At 39.0% G+C, this 17684-nt stretch overlaps 1 protein-coding gene across 1 annotated transcript in view; it reads left to right on the top strand.

The window, feature by feature from the left end:
• cacna1ha (calcium channel, voltage-dependent, T type, alpha 1H subunit a) overlaps nucleotides 1-17684 on the top strand; it is a gene marked incomplete at both ends in the record, with an annotated part of 130148 nt that overhangs the window by 69065 nt on the left and 43399 nt on the right. The window contains 5 exons of the mRNA XM_079253285.1: nucleotides 241-400; nucleotides 4944-5265; nucleotides 7299-7391; nucleotides 12890-13128; nucleotides 13223-13761. Of these exons, the coding sequence (XP_079109411.1) occupies nucleotides 241-400; nucleotides 4944-5265; nucleotides 7299-7391; nucleotides 12890-13128; nucleotides 13223-13761 (1353 nt within the window). The remainder of the gene's footprint in view (nucleotides 1-240; nucleotides 401-4943; nucleotides 5266-7298; nucleotides 7392-12889; nucleotides 13129-13222; nucleotides 13762-17684) is intronic.

Below are 17684 nucleotides of genomic sequence, written 5' to 3'. Positions count from 1 at the left end.
CTGTCACTTTGGTTACTGTCACCACATGTAAAGATATTGGCTGTGAGGATGAAGTTACTGGTCTCGCACTCTTTAAAAACAATGGAGTTTGTCAGGGTGTTGACTAACCAGAGGGCTAGGACAAGGCCAGCTGTTGCTCCAAATGCAAAACTCAGCTTTCTTCCATTTGAACTTGTGTGTGTCGGACAGTCTTAGTCATTAATTTTTCATGGCATCTCCTGATTGTGCCCCACTGTGTAGGTATGAGGATCTTGGTGACACTACTCTTGGACACCTTGCCCATGCTGGGAAATGTCCTCCTCCTCTGCTTCTTTGTCTTTTTCATCTTTGGCATCGTGGGAGTCCAGCTGTGGGCGGGACTGCTGCGGAACCGCTGCTTCCTGGGAGAGGACATACGAGCGTAAGCAACTCATCCTTGTTCTACAGATTCCGCATTTCCTAATTATTTTAAAGGCTTGAAGTCAGGCAGTAAAACATGACATGAAATGACAAATAGGAGAGTTAATATTTGAATTAATCAACTTTAATTCCACTTCCTGCACTGCTTAGAAGGTAGCAGCTGAGGTAACTTCAGCTGGCAGAGAAACATTTTCAAATTTGCCAAGCACTTTAAAGCTCCAGCCTTACCCTTTGCTTTATGTCCTGTCAGCCCCCATACCTTTTTTTTGTCTTGCCACTGAATATTACTCATTGTGAGTAATGTGTAGTGATCACATGACCATATTGTAGCTTGTTAGAGCATACAAACTGCATAAGCCCCGCAGGATGTGCGCACTATGCGACCTCACACATACAGAAAGAAGTAAGAAGTGAAATGAAGAGGAAGAGACAGTAACATTTACATGTCTCAGGCTGAGTTATATAACGCGTGTAATAAACCTAAAATTTAGAACAGCACCATCATTGATGTTAGAAGATATGGTAAAATATCTCTAAAATAATAAGGTTATACTTTAGAAACAGTATTCATAGGGAGAACTCTACAACAGGGAACAACTTATAAAGCTGACAAGCAACAGTTTCTGTTTATTTATTAGTTTATTATATGAGTTTAGGTAGAATAGATTTGAATACTTAACAAAAATTACACTTAGTAACACTTCATGTCACGATAAAACAATAATAGCATGAGGCAGCATTTCATTCTTTAATCACAATGTACCACACTAATCTGTAGACCAGTAATACCCATCCTTCAGGGGCCAAAACCCACCCACCAGTGGATCAAATCAAGTAAAACATTTTTAAAGCAGGAGGATAACGTATCTTGTTTACATGTTTCTTAACAAATCTGTAGTTTGTATTATGATAAAATTCAGTTTAGTTTGACATGATCAATACACAGATGTGGGAATATGCAAGTATTTATTTTCATGACAAATTTCTTGTATCAGGACATGAAATATGGTATTTTTAAGATCCAGACACGTATGTTAAAGTATTTTGTGAGTTGGGAGATCCCTTGGGATTATATATATATGTATATATATATATATATACATATATATATATATATATATATATATATATATATATATATATATATATATATATATATATATATATATATATATATATATATATAGGATAATTAATAAATATCTTGATAATATGTTGACCCTCTTTGCACTAAAATAATATAGATTACTATGCTATTATTTTACTGGTCTATCCCAGTTGATACCAACTTGTGGCCCCTGAGCTGAAATGAGTTTGACAGCCCTGCAAAACCAAATCACAAAGACATTACTTATTAAAGGTGCTGTCCACTAAAAAATGTAATGTCCACAATTATGAATACCAGGTCGTATGAGGGTCAAACACAGGGATCAAAACCATAAGATGCCTGCTTTAATGAAGCAAAAGACTAATTTAAAACTTTTTTATATATACCAGCTATATATATATATATATCTAAGATTTTCAACCTGTCCATGACGATCCACAGTGCATAAAACTAAAACCCGCAGTGTTATTTAGTGTTTCCAAAGAAAGACGGACAGAAGCTGGAAACTTTCTCCACTACACATATTGTGAAAATAGCAGACAATATCATTTCCCTTCAGTTATCCTATCTTGTTTTGTGATGTAATAACATCAGATATAAAAACAGCACACAAACATTCCCCATCTCAAATCAAGCAAACACATGGGCAGACGGGGACACAGCAACGAGGCAGAGAGAGAAAAGCTCGGTCACCTATTTAGCCAGAGGGGGTGAAATTATATGAAAGGACAGAAAAAAGAAAAAAAAAAAAAGAGAAGAGCCTCCATGTCTGTAACCTCAAGAAGCCAATAATGTCACGTTGAGATCCTTGAACTAATTCTGCTTTTGATGTAATGGTACAAATTGTACCAGAGTTAAAGCAGCTGAATCGTCTCTGTGTTAGAAGGAACAGAAAACCGCAAGTTCATATTTAATGCACAAGGCTGCTTTGTTTCCTTTCGAAGAACAAATAACTGTCTGACTTCCTGAACAATATGGTACACGAGTGTGTGAAATAACAAATATGAACATATATTCATAGATTTAATGTTCTTACAAATAAAGCAGCAGAAATTGGAACGGTTTCTTGTCACTAACGCATGTTGTTCAAACAGTTTCCAGTTTAGTTTTTTTTTTTTTTCCATCACTTGCCAATGAGAAGTGTTCCTCTCCACAGTTTTTTAAAGCAGTGAGGACAAACAGGAGTCCAACACACTCTGAAGCACTGAGAGCACCAACATGGAGCTCAAAAGGCAAAGAATGTTTAAAAATAAAGCATATGGATGATCTTTAGAAGCTTTTCTGATCTGTGAGTACCTATCTGAATGTGTTTTAGTGACATTCCTTGTAAAGACAGTCGCTGCTGTGGAGCGCTCTCCATTTTAAAGGGTTTGGGTGTAGACCCACTCATAATACTCTAACATAAGTGTAAAACCTCTGTCACCATGGATACCAACACGATGGGTTCTCAAATAACAACAATAGTCACTGTTAAACAGTAATAACTGTTGTTATTAAGTATCTCTCTGTTAACATCTCATGAAGCCGTGGAGATGGAGTAAAATGAGGAGGGGGGTTTAAATGAAGCTATACATACCTGAGCCTTTCTATTATAACCTGCAACAACTATAACATGGTCATAACAACGACTGAAGCAAGCGGTCGTGAGACCATTAGTAGGGTTATGTAAGGGTGGAAGCTGAACGTTCTTGTTGGTCATTTTTAGGGTTTGATTAAGTTTTGGCAAAGACAGATGATTTTTAATGAAAGTTTTTGTTGAAGAGGACACAGAAGTTTTTTCTTTAAAAGTACCAAGGCAGGAAAAGTGATTAAAAAAATTGCATGAGTAATGTTGCCAGTTCACAATAATATCATCTCTGGGTACCTTTAAGTCACTTTATGACTATTCATTGTTATCTAATCCATTTTCATACAAGCCAATTTTATATTAACCTAGTGAAGGAAAACCAATCCATGCCATTAAATTTAGACTGCATGGTGCATTTGGTAACTGAAAAGCAAAGAAACTCACTTTTTCCAGGAAGGAAAAACCTCCAACAGAACCCATCAACCATTGTGTTTTTTATTGTACCTCACTTATATCCATCAGTTATCTCTATTAAATGACCGTCTATTATTCCACTAGTTAGTTGGAATGTCAGAGAAAAACACCAAATTTTCAGTTTGTTTATTTTCATATTTATTTGATTAAAATACTGCCAATCGGCAAAGTAACTTTAATAGATTAACATACAGCCCAGGTCAATCCATTGATAATTTAAATCATTCCAGTTAATTGTAATCCTTTTCTTAATCTGATATGATTCCATTAATTTAAATACAACTAAATATAATTAATTATAATCCACATTAGTCCACTTCATTATTCAGATTTCTAAGTTTTTTGGAGTAAATCCAAACAAGCCTTATGGCTTCTTTGTACCCTCATTTCTATACCTGCTTCATCCTTTTCAAGGTCGCCGGGCTTCTGGAGGCTTTCCAAGCTGTCATAAACCAGGCGCAGATACAGAATGATAAACCCAGCATTTGCCAAAGAATGTCTAAACATGTTAAACAATGCTTAAAAGTGCTTTACACAACAAAAAAGGTGTAAGGACATGAGCACAAGGAGGAGAAGTCATGATGAGCTCTTTGATTGCCTCTGCGTATTTATTTCAATGCTGCAGGCCTTTTGCGGTGTGATTTCTGAAAGCACTTACATTTTCACCATGAGCATATCATGCTATTATTAATGGAGGAAGTGCAGAGAAATATCACATTTCCAAAAAATCAGGAGCCTCTTTGATAAATCTTACAGGGCAAGTAGGCCACGGCAAATTCGTTGAACTCCACTGTCCCTTCATTTTTCAGGATAGCGGCCGTTTGCAGATAATAGGGGCTAAATGGTGTAGCAATAGCAAAATATCAGACAATTCAAATTTTTGCCCTTTTTTTTATTTCATTACAGCTCGCTATGATGGCAATAAATGGCCAGTGGGGGTCACTTTCCTTAAAAGCCTTTTTCTTTCCATTTTATGAAAGCTTTACCCATCTTGTTAAGATATTACCTCTTCTTGATTATCATCATTTCTGTTTGAATGCGACTCAACACTTATTAGTGCTGCATTCTTATGATTGAATTGGTCATTAGTGAAATCATCAAACTGCTCCTTTGGTTAAAAATCATGTTGCTCACCATTTTATGATATGTAATCCAGATCTCAGTGTGGTAGCTCACTTTAGACTAAATCAGTGGAGTGTTTTGGTTGATGTATAACAGGAAAGATTATGTCAGCGTCTTGCTGCTTATACTGACTATTTAAATTGTCCTGTAATTACATAGTTAGTCACTATGGATACCTCTCATTTCAAACTGTATTAAAAAAAAAACATAAATTATTGCATCTGTATTGCCACACCGTATTCAATTGTCGCTCTCGCTTTCCCCCCCTCCTAGAATGTACAACTTGTCAATAAATCCTTACTACATGTCTGAGGAAGGTGAGGACAGCCCGTTCATCTGCTCAGCTCCCCGCGAGAACGGGATGCTACGCTGCCACGACGTGCCACCCTACACTGAAAGCGGAGTGGAGTGCTCATTGGCTGCTCCACACCAGAGTTCTGCTCTGATTGGATCACCTGCAGTGGGTGGGGCCAGCTTCAACAACTGTGTTAACTGGAACCAGTACTACAATGTCTGTCGCCCTGGAGAGCTAAACCCCCACAATGGAGCTGTCAACTTTGACAGCATTGGCTACGCATGGATAGCCATATTCCAGGTAAGAAGGGACGAAGGTGTCGGCGCGGATGAGGAAGGTGAATTATCCAAATTATTATTTCTAACATGCTTTCACAGTGTGTGTACTAACTCTGCCTGCAATGTGTAGATATGGATTTCATCCTGTCTCACAATTCAACCCGAGTCTCTATGATGGATATGTGTGTCTGTGAGTGTGTCAGAAATGCCTTGACTTACACTTTACTTTCTCAAAAGGAGTCTTACTTTTAGATGACTCCAAATAGCACAAATACAAGGCACACACACACACACAGTCTAATCCCTGTTAGGAACTTTTCTGTGTGTGGTCTCAGCTTACGAGGCTTTGAAGATTAGATTTTGCTGTTTCTTTACTTTTTATTTCTTTTGGGATGGTTTAGTAAGCAGCACTTCAGGTCTTATGTTAGATTAGTTCTTTTTTTTTTTTTTTTTTTTTTTGCCAGGTAGGTGATTTGTACGTATAAAACCTGCAGTATGCTTGCAGTGTGTTGCCAAACAGATTTGATTGTTTGGATGTTTCTTTTGTTTTTTTTTTTCCCACAAGTATTTTGATATCTGCAAACATTTAAAATGCAGGTGCCAAAGTTGTACATAGTGATGCTAAGTTTTGGTGTGATGTGGAGACAAAAATCCAAATTGCATCGTACAAACAACATATTTGATATATTTCACTCAAAGAAAGGATGGGAGGAGAAAACGCAGCAGAAATAAAAGTGAGACTTTTTGACATGCTCTACATTTGTCTTATCGGTGTTTTCACATGCATTGCACATTGAAATCACAGCAGGCCCTGATTCTAAACCGAGTTTCCTTCAGGTTACTGTTTGGGACTCATAATGAGTAAAAGCTAGCTTGCAACACATCACATGAATTCCCAGCTTTAACAGTCTGCTGTGTTTAATCGGTTTTGGTTAACGGAAAATGATATATCTTTAAAAATAACAAAGTTTGTGTTAGTCACTGATGTTAGACTTCTGGTGACTTGTTGCCCAGTAAGGATGGAGCCTATCACAGCAGATTCACTGTTAATATCTTATTCATCCCGTGCCAAAAGCGTAGACGGCCTGCCCTGATTAACATATTACTCTTGTCTTAATGCTGCATCTCCAGTCCAATATCTTTATTGTCTTACCCTCACACAGACGTCCTGTAATGTTAGTGACATGGAAATAAAAACTGCCATGATTGCAGCTGATTATCAGATAGCACCATGTGACCACTACAGTTGCTGACTGTTTGGAGATCCCCCAGAGACCAACAGATGTGTGTGTTGGTGGGAACTTGCTGGCAGTTTTCTTGCCAGTAGATGAATAGATGAGTCAGTACATAATGGGCTTGGTCCTTAGTGTCAAAGTGAGATTTGTCCAACTTATCAGCTTTGTTTCATATCCGAGGTAAACAATGTCAGCTGAAATTAACTATTTTCTCTCTGCGCGTATCATAGTTGACCTTTACAAAATAACTCCACTCTTCATTTTTCTCCCCCATCGATGGTGCAATATCTTTTCTCTCATTCTAATCTAGATATTATCATTCAAGATGATAATTCTTCAGTACAAAGTGAAATTCTTAAGTAACATTATGAATGCAGTAAGCATTTGCAAGTGTGTGTTACTGTCTATAAGTGTGTTTTGTACAGTTTTAGATTTAAATATTTCAGAAAGAAAAAAGTTTTGTTACTTCTGGGTCAGCATGTGTCCAAAATTAGCATTCGTTTAGTCTGTAATCATATAGAAATGATTTTATTTATACATAGATACACATGAACAGTTTTTTTCTCATTATTTTCTGAATGGAATATGGTTGTGCTGCACTCCTGCCGTTGTTGTGTGTGCTCAGGCTGTTTGTGTTGTAAACACGCTAAGCAAGTGTATGAATGTTGAAGTGAGAGAGGATTATTGGTTGGAAATAACTGCGATACAAGCATTTGACAGCAATGTAACTGGAAGTTCTTTTTTTTTTTTTTTAATTCTGCCACTAATTAAATTGTAACTAAAGATTCCCTTGTCTTTTTCTTTGTCTTGTTGTTGCCAGGTCATCACACTAGAAGGATGGGTGGACATCATGTACTATGTCATGGATGCTCACTCCTTCTACAATTTTGTATATTTTATACTGCTCATTATTGTGAGTATCACTGTGTTGTTATTGTTGTTCTTGTTGTTAACTGAATATCTGAATGTTTTGCTTCTGCTGTAAAATGAATTATAATTTGATGGGTCTGTTATCTGATAAATATTGACCAAATATGCAGTGGCTAAATGCCACTGAATTTCTTATTGCAATCACAGTTACAATTTGTTTTAATGTGTAATTTTACTTTTATTTTGGTAACAGTCACCTGCGGCTTTTGAAGCTGTATCCAACTCAGCCTTAAAGAATCAGATTGCAGTTCTTTAACAGAGTCCATGCAGTTATTTTCTACTTTTAATTCATTAAAACATTTCAAATTTAGATAGTACAATTAAAATAGTACAATATGTATAGTTCACAAACAAGACAGTAAATATTTGGTTAAATGTTATTTATTTGATTTATTTGCACACTGTATTTGTACATTGTTACACTAATTTGTAGCTGGTGTCATGCAAATAAGAGTTTTCAGCCAAAAATAATTCTCAACCCTTCTCACTGGGCTTTCTAAACTGCATTACATTATGCAATGATTCATTACTTTCTAAGTCACCCCATTTTTTGGTAAAGATGGTGTGTTCTAGTCATTGTCCTTCTGTAACGCTCTGCCATGGCAGATTCTGGATTGTTTATTATCCAACTGAGTTTTAAATTAAGGTAAAGTAATGTGGACTTCTTCCTTACAGGTACATCTCAGAAAATTAGAATATTATGAAAAAGTTCAATATTTTTTGTCACTCTTTTCAGAATGTGAAACCCATATATTATATAAATTCATTACACATAGAGTGAACATTTCAAATATTCAGTCTCTGAAATTTTGGCAATCGTGACTTATCGATAATGAAAACCCAAAATGCAGTGTCTCAGAAAATTAGAATATTGTGAAAAATTTAGAAAGTCATGGTGCCACACCCTAATCAACTAATGAACTCAAAATACCTGCAAAGGTATCCTAAACCTTTAAATGGTCTCAGTCTGGGTCAGATGGCTACACAATCATGGGGAAGACTGCTGACTTGACAGATGTCCAGAAGACGATCATTGACCCTCCACAAGGAGGGAAAGCCATAAAAGCTCATTTCTAAAGAAGCTGCTTGTTCACAGAGTGCTGTATCCCAGCATATTAATGGAAAGTTGAGTGGAAGGAAAAGGTGCACCAGCAACCAGCGAGTTTTTCACTGGAAGCTGAACCCTGACATCTATGAAATGGGCCCAAAGCTGGAGCAGATTCAGAGGAACCAAGGTTACACCTACATGGACATCATCACCATGCAAAGAGACACGCTGCGGAACTACAAGGAGATGCTTAGGATGTTCTACCAGGAACATTTACATCTGGACAATGAGATCTGCTATATCCAGAAGGACCAGGCCTACTTCAATGTCAGGGACATGGAGGACCGATGGATCCGGATTGCTTCGAGTAAGGGAGACCTGATCACCATGCTGGCAGGTATCTACCACTGCTTCACACTGGACGAGACAAACTACACTAAAGCCATGTTTTCAGGTAACCTGCTGTGGAAGGTGTATTCCAAGCCGGCCGACCACTTGGAAGTCTGAAAGAAGTACGTAGTTTACCTGTGGGGATACTTAGACGGACATGAAGTGGATTTTAACCTTGTATGCAGATATTTTTTGATGAAGGCTGAAGCCTCTCAGTCTGTGGAAGACTTTTATCCTTTTAGAGCACAAAGTGCTTTTAACATCACATGTTCATGGGTTGGTGCATTAGGATTAATAAAGGAGAAGTTCTGAAAATAAAAGAAAGTTCCTGTCAACCGGTTCCAGCGGCTAACGTTAACCATGGCTCCACTCACCTTTTCATCCTCACCTGGTTGTGTTGACCGTGGGTGTCTGGCATACAAGATATCCAAACTAGAGAGGAGGATATCCAACCTACACCAGATCTGAGAGGCCACATTGCTAATGGACACCGTTATCCGCACAACCTGACCCCCGGGTGCCGGATGCCACCACTCCCCATCAGGAATTGGACGTTGCTGGAGCAATGTCCCCCGGTAAGCTTGATAACATCAACCATGAACCCACCACTAAGGTCCATCCACTGCCTGCCGCTGCACACGAGACCTGGCTTGGAGCCAGATCAAAGGTCCCTATAAGCGCAACACCACTCCACTCCTTGAGAGGGGAGATGAGCGCGTCGCTCTGGTGTACCTCCACCCGACCACATTAACACCTTTAATCACACAAAACAGAAATAACCCCAGATTCCTATGATCGTTTATTAAATGCAGATTTTAACAGGTCCTCCATGGCAGCATCAGATGCTGCATGCGAGGACTTTGCAGACCACTTCAGAGGTAAAATCAGTGCTATCAGATCCAATCTTTTATCTTATCAATGTATGGATTTTATCAGGTCTGAAGCACTGTTTTTACCTGAGGAAATGATGGAGAATTTTGTCTTGGTTGATGCAAAGATGCTTGGTCGAGTTCTCCCCCACCTACTTTGCAATCTGTACTTGTTGCCCCTTGGGGACGTCATCAGGAGACATGGCATTGCCTTTCACAGCTATGCTGATGATACGCAGCTTTACACCGCCATGTCTCCTGATGACCTAGAGCTGATTAACACCCTTTTAAACTGTATTTTAGATATTAGGTCATGGATAGCAGAGAATTTCTTACACCTCAACCAGGACAAAAACTGAGGTTTTAATTATCGGTCCTGAAGAGATCCAAGCTTTTATTTCTAGTAGAATAGATTATTGTAACTCCCTGCTCTCTGGTCTTCCAAAGAAGAGTAATTCCAGTTTGCTGTTACTCCAGAACTCGGCAGCACGAGTTCTGACGAGGACCAAGGGGCGGAAACACATTACACCTGTTTTAAAATCGTTGCATTGGCTCCCCGTGTGTTTCAGGATGGATTTTAAGGGCCTTCTTATTTATCTGACTTTGTTTTAAGTAATGAGACCTCGTGGACCCTGAGGTCTTCTGGTACCGGCCTTTTAAATATACCAAAAGTTAGAACTAAAACATACAGCGAGACCTTGTTCCAGTTTTATGGTCCTCGCCTTTTGAACAGCCTGCCAGGGGACCTCAGGGTCACAGAGAATGTAGATTTTTTTAAAAAGAGGCTCAAGACCCACCTTTTTAGTTTAGCTTTTACTTGAATTTTCTTCTTTCTTATTTATTTGTCTGTTTATTTATTTATATTTAAATAAATACATTTATTTATGTATTTTTTCTGTTAATTTTTAATCTTTCAATAAATAAATGTTTAAAATGTTTCACTGTATGTAATGAATCAATATAATAGATGGGTTTCACAATCTGAAATGAGTGACAAAAAATTCTAATTTTTTGAGATGTACCTCTATGTACAAGCAGGCGTTTGAAGTAATGGTCTCAGAAACTGCACTTTGACTTTGAGATTTTCACTTTTCTTTCCTGGATTTGCATCCAGATCTGTGAACTTTCCCATTGTAGTGTAGTTTGATTAATACAATGAGTGCTGTCAACAACAAGCCTTTTTTACCTGGACCCACTAGGTGTTATTTTATTTTTCTATTAAAAAATACATGTTGTTCTTTAGTGTGCACCAGAAACAAAGCTGAATCATAGAAAGCCTAATATTACCATGACATTCATGACCATGATAAATCAGTGTAAACTTATGTTCAGCGCTATATGGCAATATGTTTAAATCTAATAAAGGTAAATGGCTAGGAATAAGTGATGGAAACAAGATCTTCCTGTTAAGAAATAAGGCACCTTCTACACACGTGGACAGGTCAGTTTATACATTGCATTAGTTCATAATGGGAAACAGCATAGCATGCCAGTAAAAATCACTATATATGCAATTCTTGATTTAAGAGTGTTGACGAAAGTACAGTAAAAGGAGCTGCAAAGGGTCATTTTGGACTTGGATAAAGCTTATGGCAGAGTGTCAAGAGAAGAAGTAGTAGAGAAGTATGTAAGAGTGTTAGAGGACATGGATGAGAGCCATGCAGCAGCAGTGTGCAGTAGCAGAGAGGCTGAGAGTCCTATCTTGTTTGCAGTTGTGATGGGCACGTTAAGCCTCTGTGGACTGTTTCCATTATTTTATGATCTGAAATAGGATTTGGTGACATGTTTAGGAGATTCTGGAGGGATGGAGGGATATTATGAAAGGAAAGTGGAGGGAAGATGGAATACATGTGATGTGTCATTCAGGATTGTGGTGAAAACGAGTAAAAACGTGTTGATAAACTGTCGAAAGACATAAGAATTCCTTAAGAGGGATGACAAATGGAGAGCTGGCAGAGTGGAGAGGAATGGAAAGGTAATGGCAGGAGCAAAAGGGAAATTTTACAAGATGGGAATGAAACCAGATTTGTTACCTTCAGGTTGTCGCCAACACAAAGACTCAAGGCAGAGTTGGAGAATTCTGAGTTATAGATACTGACATTTGCACCGCAGAGATTAAAGATGGAGTAGATTTGGAATGAGTATATCCAGAGGGGAACTTTGTCTGAATGGTGTGTAGACACAGTGAAAGGGGAGGAGGACCAAAAGAATATGGTCAGAGAGCCTGCAGCGCAGAGTGAGGTTAGAAAAAGATGGACCCCCAGAGCAGTCCCTCGGACCAGCTAAAAGCATTGGATGTTCAATCTGCTGTTTGCTTGTGAAACACAACACAAGATGTATGCTCCGATTTAGACTTTACAGACAATGTAATAATGATTTATTTTATTAAAGCTGAGCAAGATGTTAGGAAAATAAAATTTCAAACTCAAATCTTGCTCCTGTCTTTACAACTATACACACCATTTTCTGCCATGTTGCTGCAGAAAATCATTTTTAGGTATTTTCATTATGTTTCTGGTTTTGAAAAAACCAGAATAATTTTTTTTGAAGTTAACCAGTAAACATCACTGGAAGCACAGCCCTGCTTCTGCTGAATTATGTTAACTTCTTATTGTGTATAATTTGACTCTGATCATTTTTGATGACTTTCAAAGATCTTAGTTTCAGCTATATTTTACACAGAGCTCCCCGCCTGCCTGCTTTTTGATGTAGCAGTGCTTTTTATGCAATAAAGGCAGAGGAGGAAATATTTGGATAGGGTGAAAAACATATATATATATATATATATATATATATATATATATATATATATATATATATGTATATATGTATATATATATATATATATATATATATATATATATATATATATATATATATATATATATATATATATATATATATAAACAACAGAACACAACCAGAATGGCAATAAAATATATAATGATGTCATCACTTGATATGATCTTATTTGCCAATTTGAAGGTTGTAGTCAATGCATTGCTTATGGACTAGTACTGACAGTAGGGGTATGTATTGCTGCATCCCAAATCTTAACACTTTAAAGAAAGATAAAACCCTCGCTATCAATTTAAGCCAGTGTTTATTTTCCATTGTAACGGTTAAGATGAGGTGTGTTAGCTTGTTTTGTTGATGTTTTTTCTGTCCTATCAGGTGGGCTCGTTCTTCATGATCAACTTGTGCCTCGTGGTCATCGCCACCCAGTTCTCTGAGACAAAGCAAAGAGAGAACGCCCTGATGAGGGAGCAGCGTGCTCGCTATATGTCCAATGACTCCACGCTCGCCAGTTACAGCGAACCAGGCTCGTGTTATGAAGAGATGCTACGTTACATCAGCCATCTTTACCGCAAGTTGACCCGCAGACTGCAGAGGATGTACTACGGATGGCACAGGTATGGAAATGTCCACTGATTAAAAGTTTATCTGCATGTTGATTTTTCTCTGTGCGTGATCAGTGATTCTTTGCATCTTTCGTTGTTTGAACAGTAAAAGGCGTAAAAAGGTGAACCCCAACGGCAGCGGGGGAGGAATTAACATTGGTGGTAATGGGCACGGCCAGGGTTCCAGCAGGGGCTGTGGAGGCTCAGGCCCGGGTACTTCATTGTGGCTGAGGCCAATCCACAACCTCCTGCAGCATCACCAGCACCAGCACTGTCGTCTCAGCAATGGCGGTCAGCACACCATCAGCGTGGTGACCACTGAGCACACAGAGAGAGAAGGACATATTATAGGAGGAGAGGAGCTGGAAATGAAATCCCTCCCTGTCCGCAGAGGAAGTACAAATGGAAATACTGGCGACAACCCAACCGCTGTCACTCAGGGCATGGGGACATTGCTCGGGAGACTGAATGGGGGGATGAACTATCCAACTATTCTGCCATCTTTTGTGTGCAGCTACAGCAGTAAGACGCCACCCCCACACTCAAAACAGTGTGGGCCAAGTTCAGAGCAGCACCCGCCCAACCACCCAGCATCTGAACACACAGAGACAATGAATAGGCTTTACCAGCTGATGGGACAGCACAGTAAGTAAACAATGCACGCAAACACAAATATTTACAAGTAAAACATAGATGTACACGCTGCAGATTATTCTTTCGGAAACTGAAACAGTTTCCACAGAGGTAGCTTCTGTCATATCGCCAAAAATTTTGATTTGTCATTAAACCAATAATGTTACCCCAAAGTTACATTTGAGTTTGGGTGGCTGATTCAGTACCCAAATCCCAGTCCACATGCTGAAGAATCCCACTTTCCCCTAAATTATTACCACTTTCCCATTGCACATTGTTTTGAATAAAAGCATCTGTTGAATATGGTGTTATAATAAGAACAGGAAGTAAAGCTATGCCTGACTGTTGAACTCTTCTTGGTAAGCTTCTTTGGGATGTCCCTCGAATAAGTGCTGACAAGGAGACCCAAAGTGGGGGCTCTGTCTCAAGCCCAGACTGTATATCTAAAGATGGACAGAGCCTCTGTGACATCACCCATAGGTTTCTGAAGAGCTGAATTGAAGCTCGGTGGGCAGTTCCTACCATCGCCATCTTGGCAGAGGCATGCGTGTCGTCTCCCCCGGAAAATACAAATATGGGCAAAGAGGTGGAGTTGAGAGGGGGGCTGTGAGCGTCATGGTGGATGATTGACATCGAGTGAACTCCGAGCTTTCTGTAGCTAAGAGCTTACTGAGCTAACCTGGAGATAAAAGGAGCTAACCAGCTAACAGAGGTAAGCAGGCTAAAGCTAAGTCACGTTGTTAACTAAAACTGCTAAAAACAGCAGTTGTTTTTACATTCTTCTGACTTGAAGCGGGAGATTGGGTACCTGTCAATCAAAAGGACCCGCCCCTAAATATGCTGAACTTTGAGATTAAATTACTTTTAAACGAGCGAGTTGGAAAAAAATATTCACTCCCCCCACAGTTGTCACGAAGTTAAACCTGACCTATAAACCGAAATTGGATTTTTGAACCATGTTTCTTTCTGCTGTGAAATTAGTTTTTTTTAACATTGGAGTCTATGGGGATTTGCTCTGTGTTGCAGCCAGCCCCTAGTGGATGAATGGAGAACTGCAGTTTTATGGACTTCCACGTAGGCTTCACTTTTAACCGCCGGAGGCTCAATCCATCTTTCATATACGGTCTATGATCTCAAGAGATTATTGTCCTGAGCGGACTCCACGCAACTTAGATCATTCCTGAAAAAGAAGGTTATAAAAGAACTGGTGTAAACACGGTAGATAATGCAGGGAACAAAGCTGATGTCTGAGAGAAGGAAGGGTAGTGATACAGGAAGGAAAGGTAATAGATGGATTGATGCATGGATGGAAGAGGGAGAAAACATATCTGTAAGAGGAAGAGTGGAAAGGGATGGATAGGTTAATTAAATAATTAAACAGGCAGAGTACATGGATAAGGCAGGGTGTGGGGCTAAAATACAGAAACTAACAGCGCTTAACAGCTGAACCAAGTATAAAAGGTTCACCAGATGATTAACTGTGTTGTTTGGATGTGGTTGTGCTCACAAACCTGCATTACCAGTTCATTTTCAGCATCTTATGGTGCTTCCCATACCCCCTTGGCCTCCATGTTAGTTCTACTACCATATTTGCATCCATCTCCAGTTTGCATTCTCCCTCGTTGCTCAGTCTTTTAGCACGTGTTTATGTCCTCTCCCCGGGCGTGACCCGAGGTAGCCCATGTTTTGGTGCGTGTGTCTCAAGCAGCACTTAGAGTTCTGACAGGAAATCCATGTCTCAAGTGTTACAGTCATCTGTGCAGAGAGGTGGATAAAGAGCCAGGTTTGAGTGAATCAATGCAGTGTGTGGGGAGTTGCAGAGGGAGGAAAAGTAGGCTGTGCAAAGCAAGGTAAACATGAACAGGTGTGTAATGCTATTCTTTAAAAAAAATATGGAGGATGAAAGAAGAAAATATTGAGTTCAAAGGAGCAGCATAAAGTATTAAAAATATGACATCCAGAGGAAGAGGCTAAAGAAGGGAAGGCATGGAGAGAAAAATAAATTAGATCAATAAGAAGAAAGAGAGAAAAGATAAGACAGGAAGGAGGAAAGGAGGTTAGCTCAAATGAGGCGGGAGCAGGAAAGGATGGAGGAGAGGTTGTGCGGGAGATGACACGATGCAGTTTTAGTTACAGAGGAAACGTGGAAGTGGCAGCAGTCTAACAGACTTGTCTGTTCTGTCCTAACAGGCTGAGGCTACCGACTACACACACCGCATACACTTATTCACACACTGCTGGCTGCAAAGTCCATTAAGCACACATAGATTAATTCCTGGCTAAAGTGAAATGTTATTGTTTAATCCGATATATTCAGGAAAGACACTGCCAACATCAGTCGATACACTTCTAATATCAACACACTGAATCGTCTGGAGAGATAGTGTAACATGTACAAAAAAAAAAAAAAAAAAACTTTTGTTGTGTGTTAAAAATTACAGAAGTTTACAGATTATGTCTGCAGGATGGGATTAAATCCTTATTCTTTGCTTTGGAAGAACAGCTCCTTTATGTCGTCCGTGTTCTTGGGAGTGTTTTCTTTAGTCCGTCGCTCTAAAATCTAATTTTAGTAGAGATGTAATCTGATTAAGACTAATGCAATACAAGGTAGTGTTTTTGTTCAACACGTGTTCTGTTTTCCCACAAGGAATTTACTAAAAGAATGTATAAACATTGTCCAGAACTGCAGTCAAAATGAACCTGCAGAAAAATGTTTGCAGCTGCAATGTGAAGGGTGATGGAGACAATAGAATGTGATGGTAATTTTTACGACATGTTAGCTGCGGTTCCAAACATCTTTAAGTGATGCTGAAGCCACTTTTCAAGCTCTGATGTTTCTGAGTCGTACTTTACCTCTGTTAGTTTTAAGCTTTGCATTTCCTCTGTGCTGCTTCAGAAAGGCTTTTTGTCAGAGGACTGAGGATCCGAGCAGACAGCCAGCATCTTGAAATATGGACAAGCTTGCAGTGCTTACTGTCGTAACTAGAGTTTATTGGCTCCATAAAGAAAGATGACAAGAGGGGAGGGGTGGAGTCACCATATTCAAATGCTGCTTGATCTCTTTTGTCGGCCTCTGTTCAAGTCGTTCTGGCAAAAGTCTCCTAACAAGCAGCTAAAAATGTAAATGCATTAACCTTCAAATATCCCAAATATCCCATCCCATACATGAATCATCTCAATTGTTGTTTCATTTGCAAATAATTGGAGAGTTTGGCCATGGTGATGTTTCCCTGTTCCAGAAATAATGGAACGGGATAGGTTTGAGCTTTGAACACAATATATCGACATCAGTGTCCTCCTCAGCTGAGCTGTATGTGACCCAGGCGTATAAAACTACCAATTTTGTTTAGCACTAGTGAAATGTAAAATCTTTAATCAGTTCTCATTCTGTTACATGATACCAAAGCAGAGTTGCAGTTATGACAATGGTTGCACATTAACGTAGTATAACTGTATATATAACTTATAACATAACATAATATAACGCTTAACAGTCAATGAACATTGGGTTGTTTGATTCGGTGGCTCGGTATATGTAAAAGACATTTTAAAAAATGAAAAGTAGGACAGATAAGGCTGTAATAAGCAGACATGCAGGTGGTGGTGTGAACCCAGATGCAGGACGGGAGGCAGGAATGCAGAATGAAGATGAATTTTAATGACCAAAATACTCAAAATGCAAACACATGAAGCCAACAAAAGCACAAGCACGAGCAATGGACCAGCATTGAGAACAGAAACCAAGGTGTCTAAATGCACATGAACAAAACGAGACACAGGTGAAGTGAATGAACTAAATAAGACCAGGTGACTCTAACGGACAGGAAAGCAAAACAGGAAACCAGACATGAGGGAACTAAACAGGAAAAACTAGAAAATAAAGCAGGAAACCAGGAACTAAAGAGAACAAGTTACATTACATCACGACAATGCTA

Source organism: Telmatherina bonti, assembly GCF_933228915.1.
Source record: "Telmatherina bonti genome assembly, chromosome: 14".
Taxonomy (NCBI): domain Eukaryota; kingdom Metazoa; phylum Chordata; class Actinopteri; order Atheriniformes; family Telmatherinidae; genus Telmatherina; species Telmatherina bonti.
Note: the sequence above shows the minus strand (reverse complement) of the source record. Positions and strands in the feature narration are given on the sequence as shown.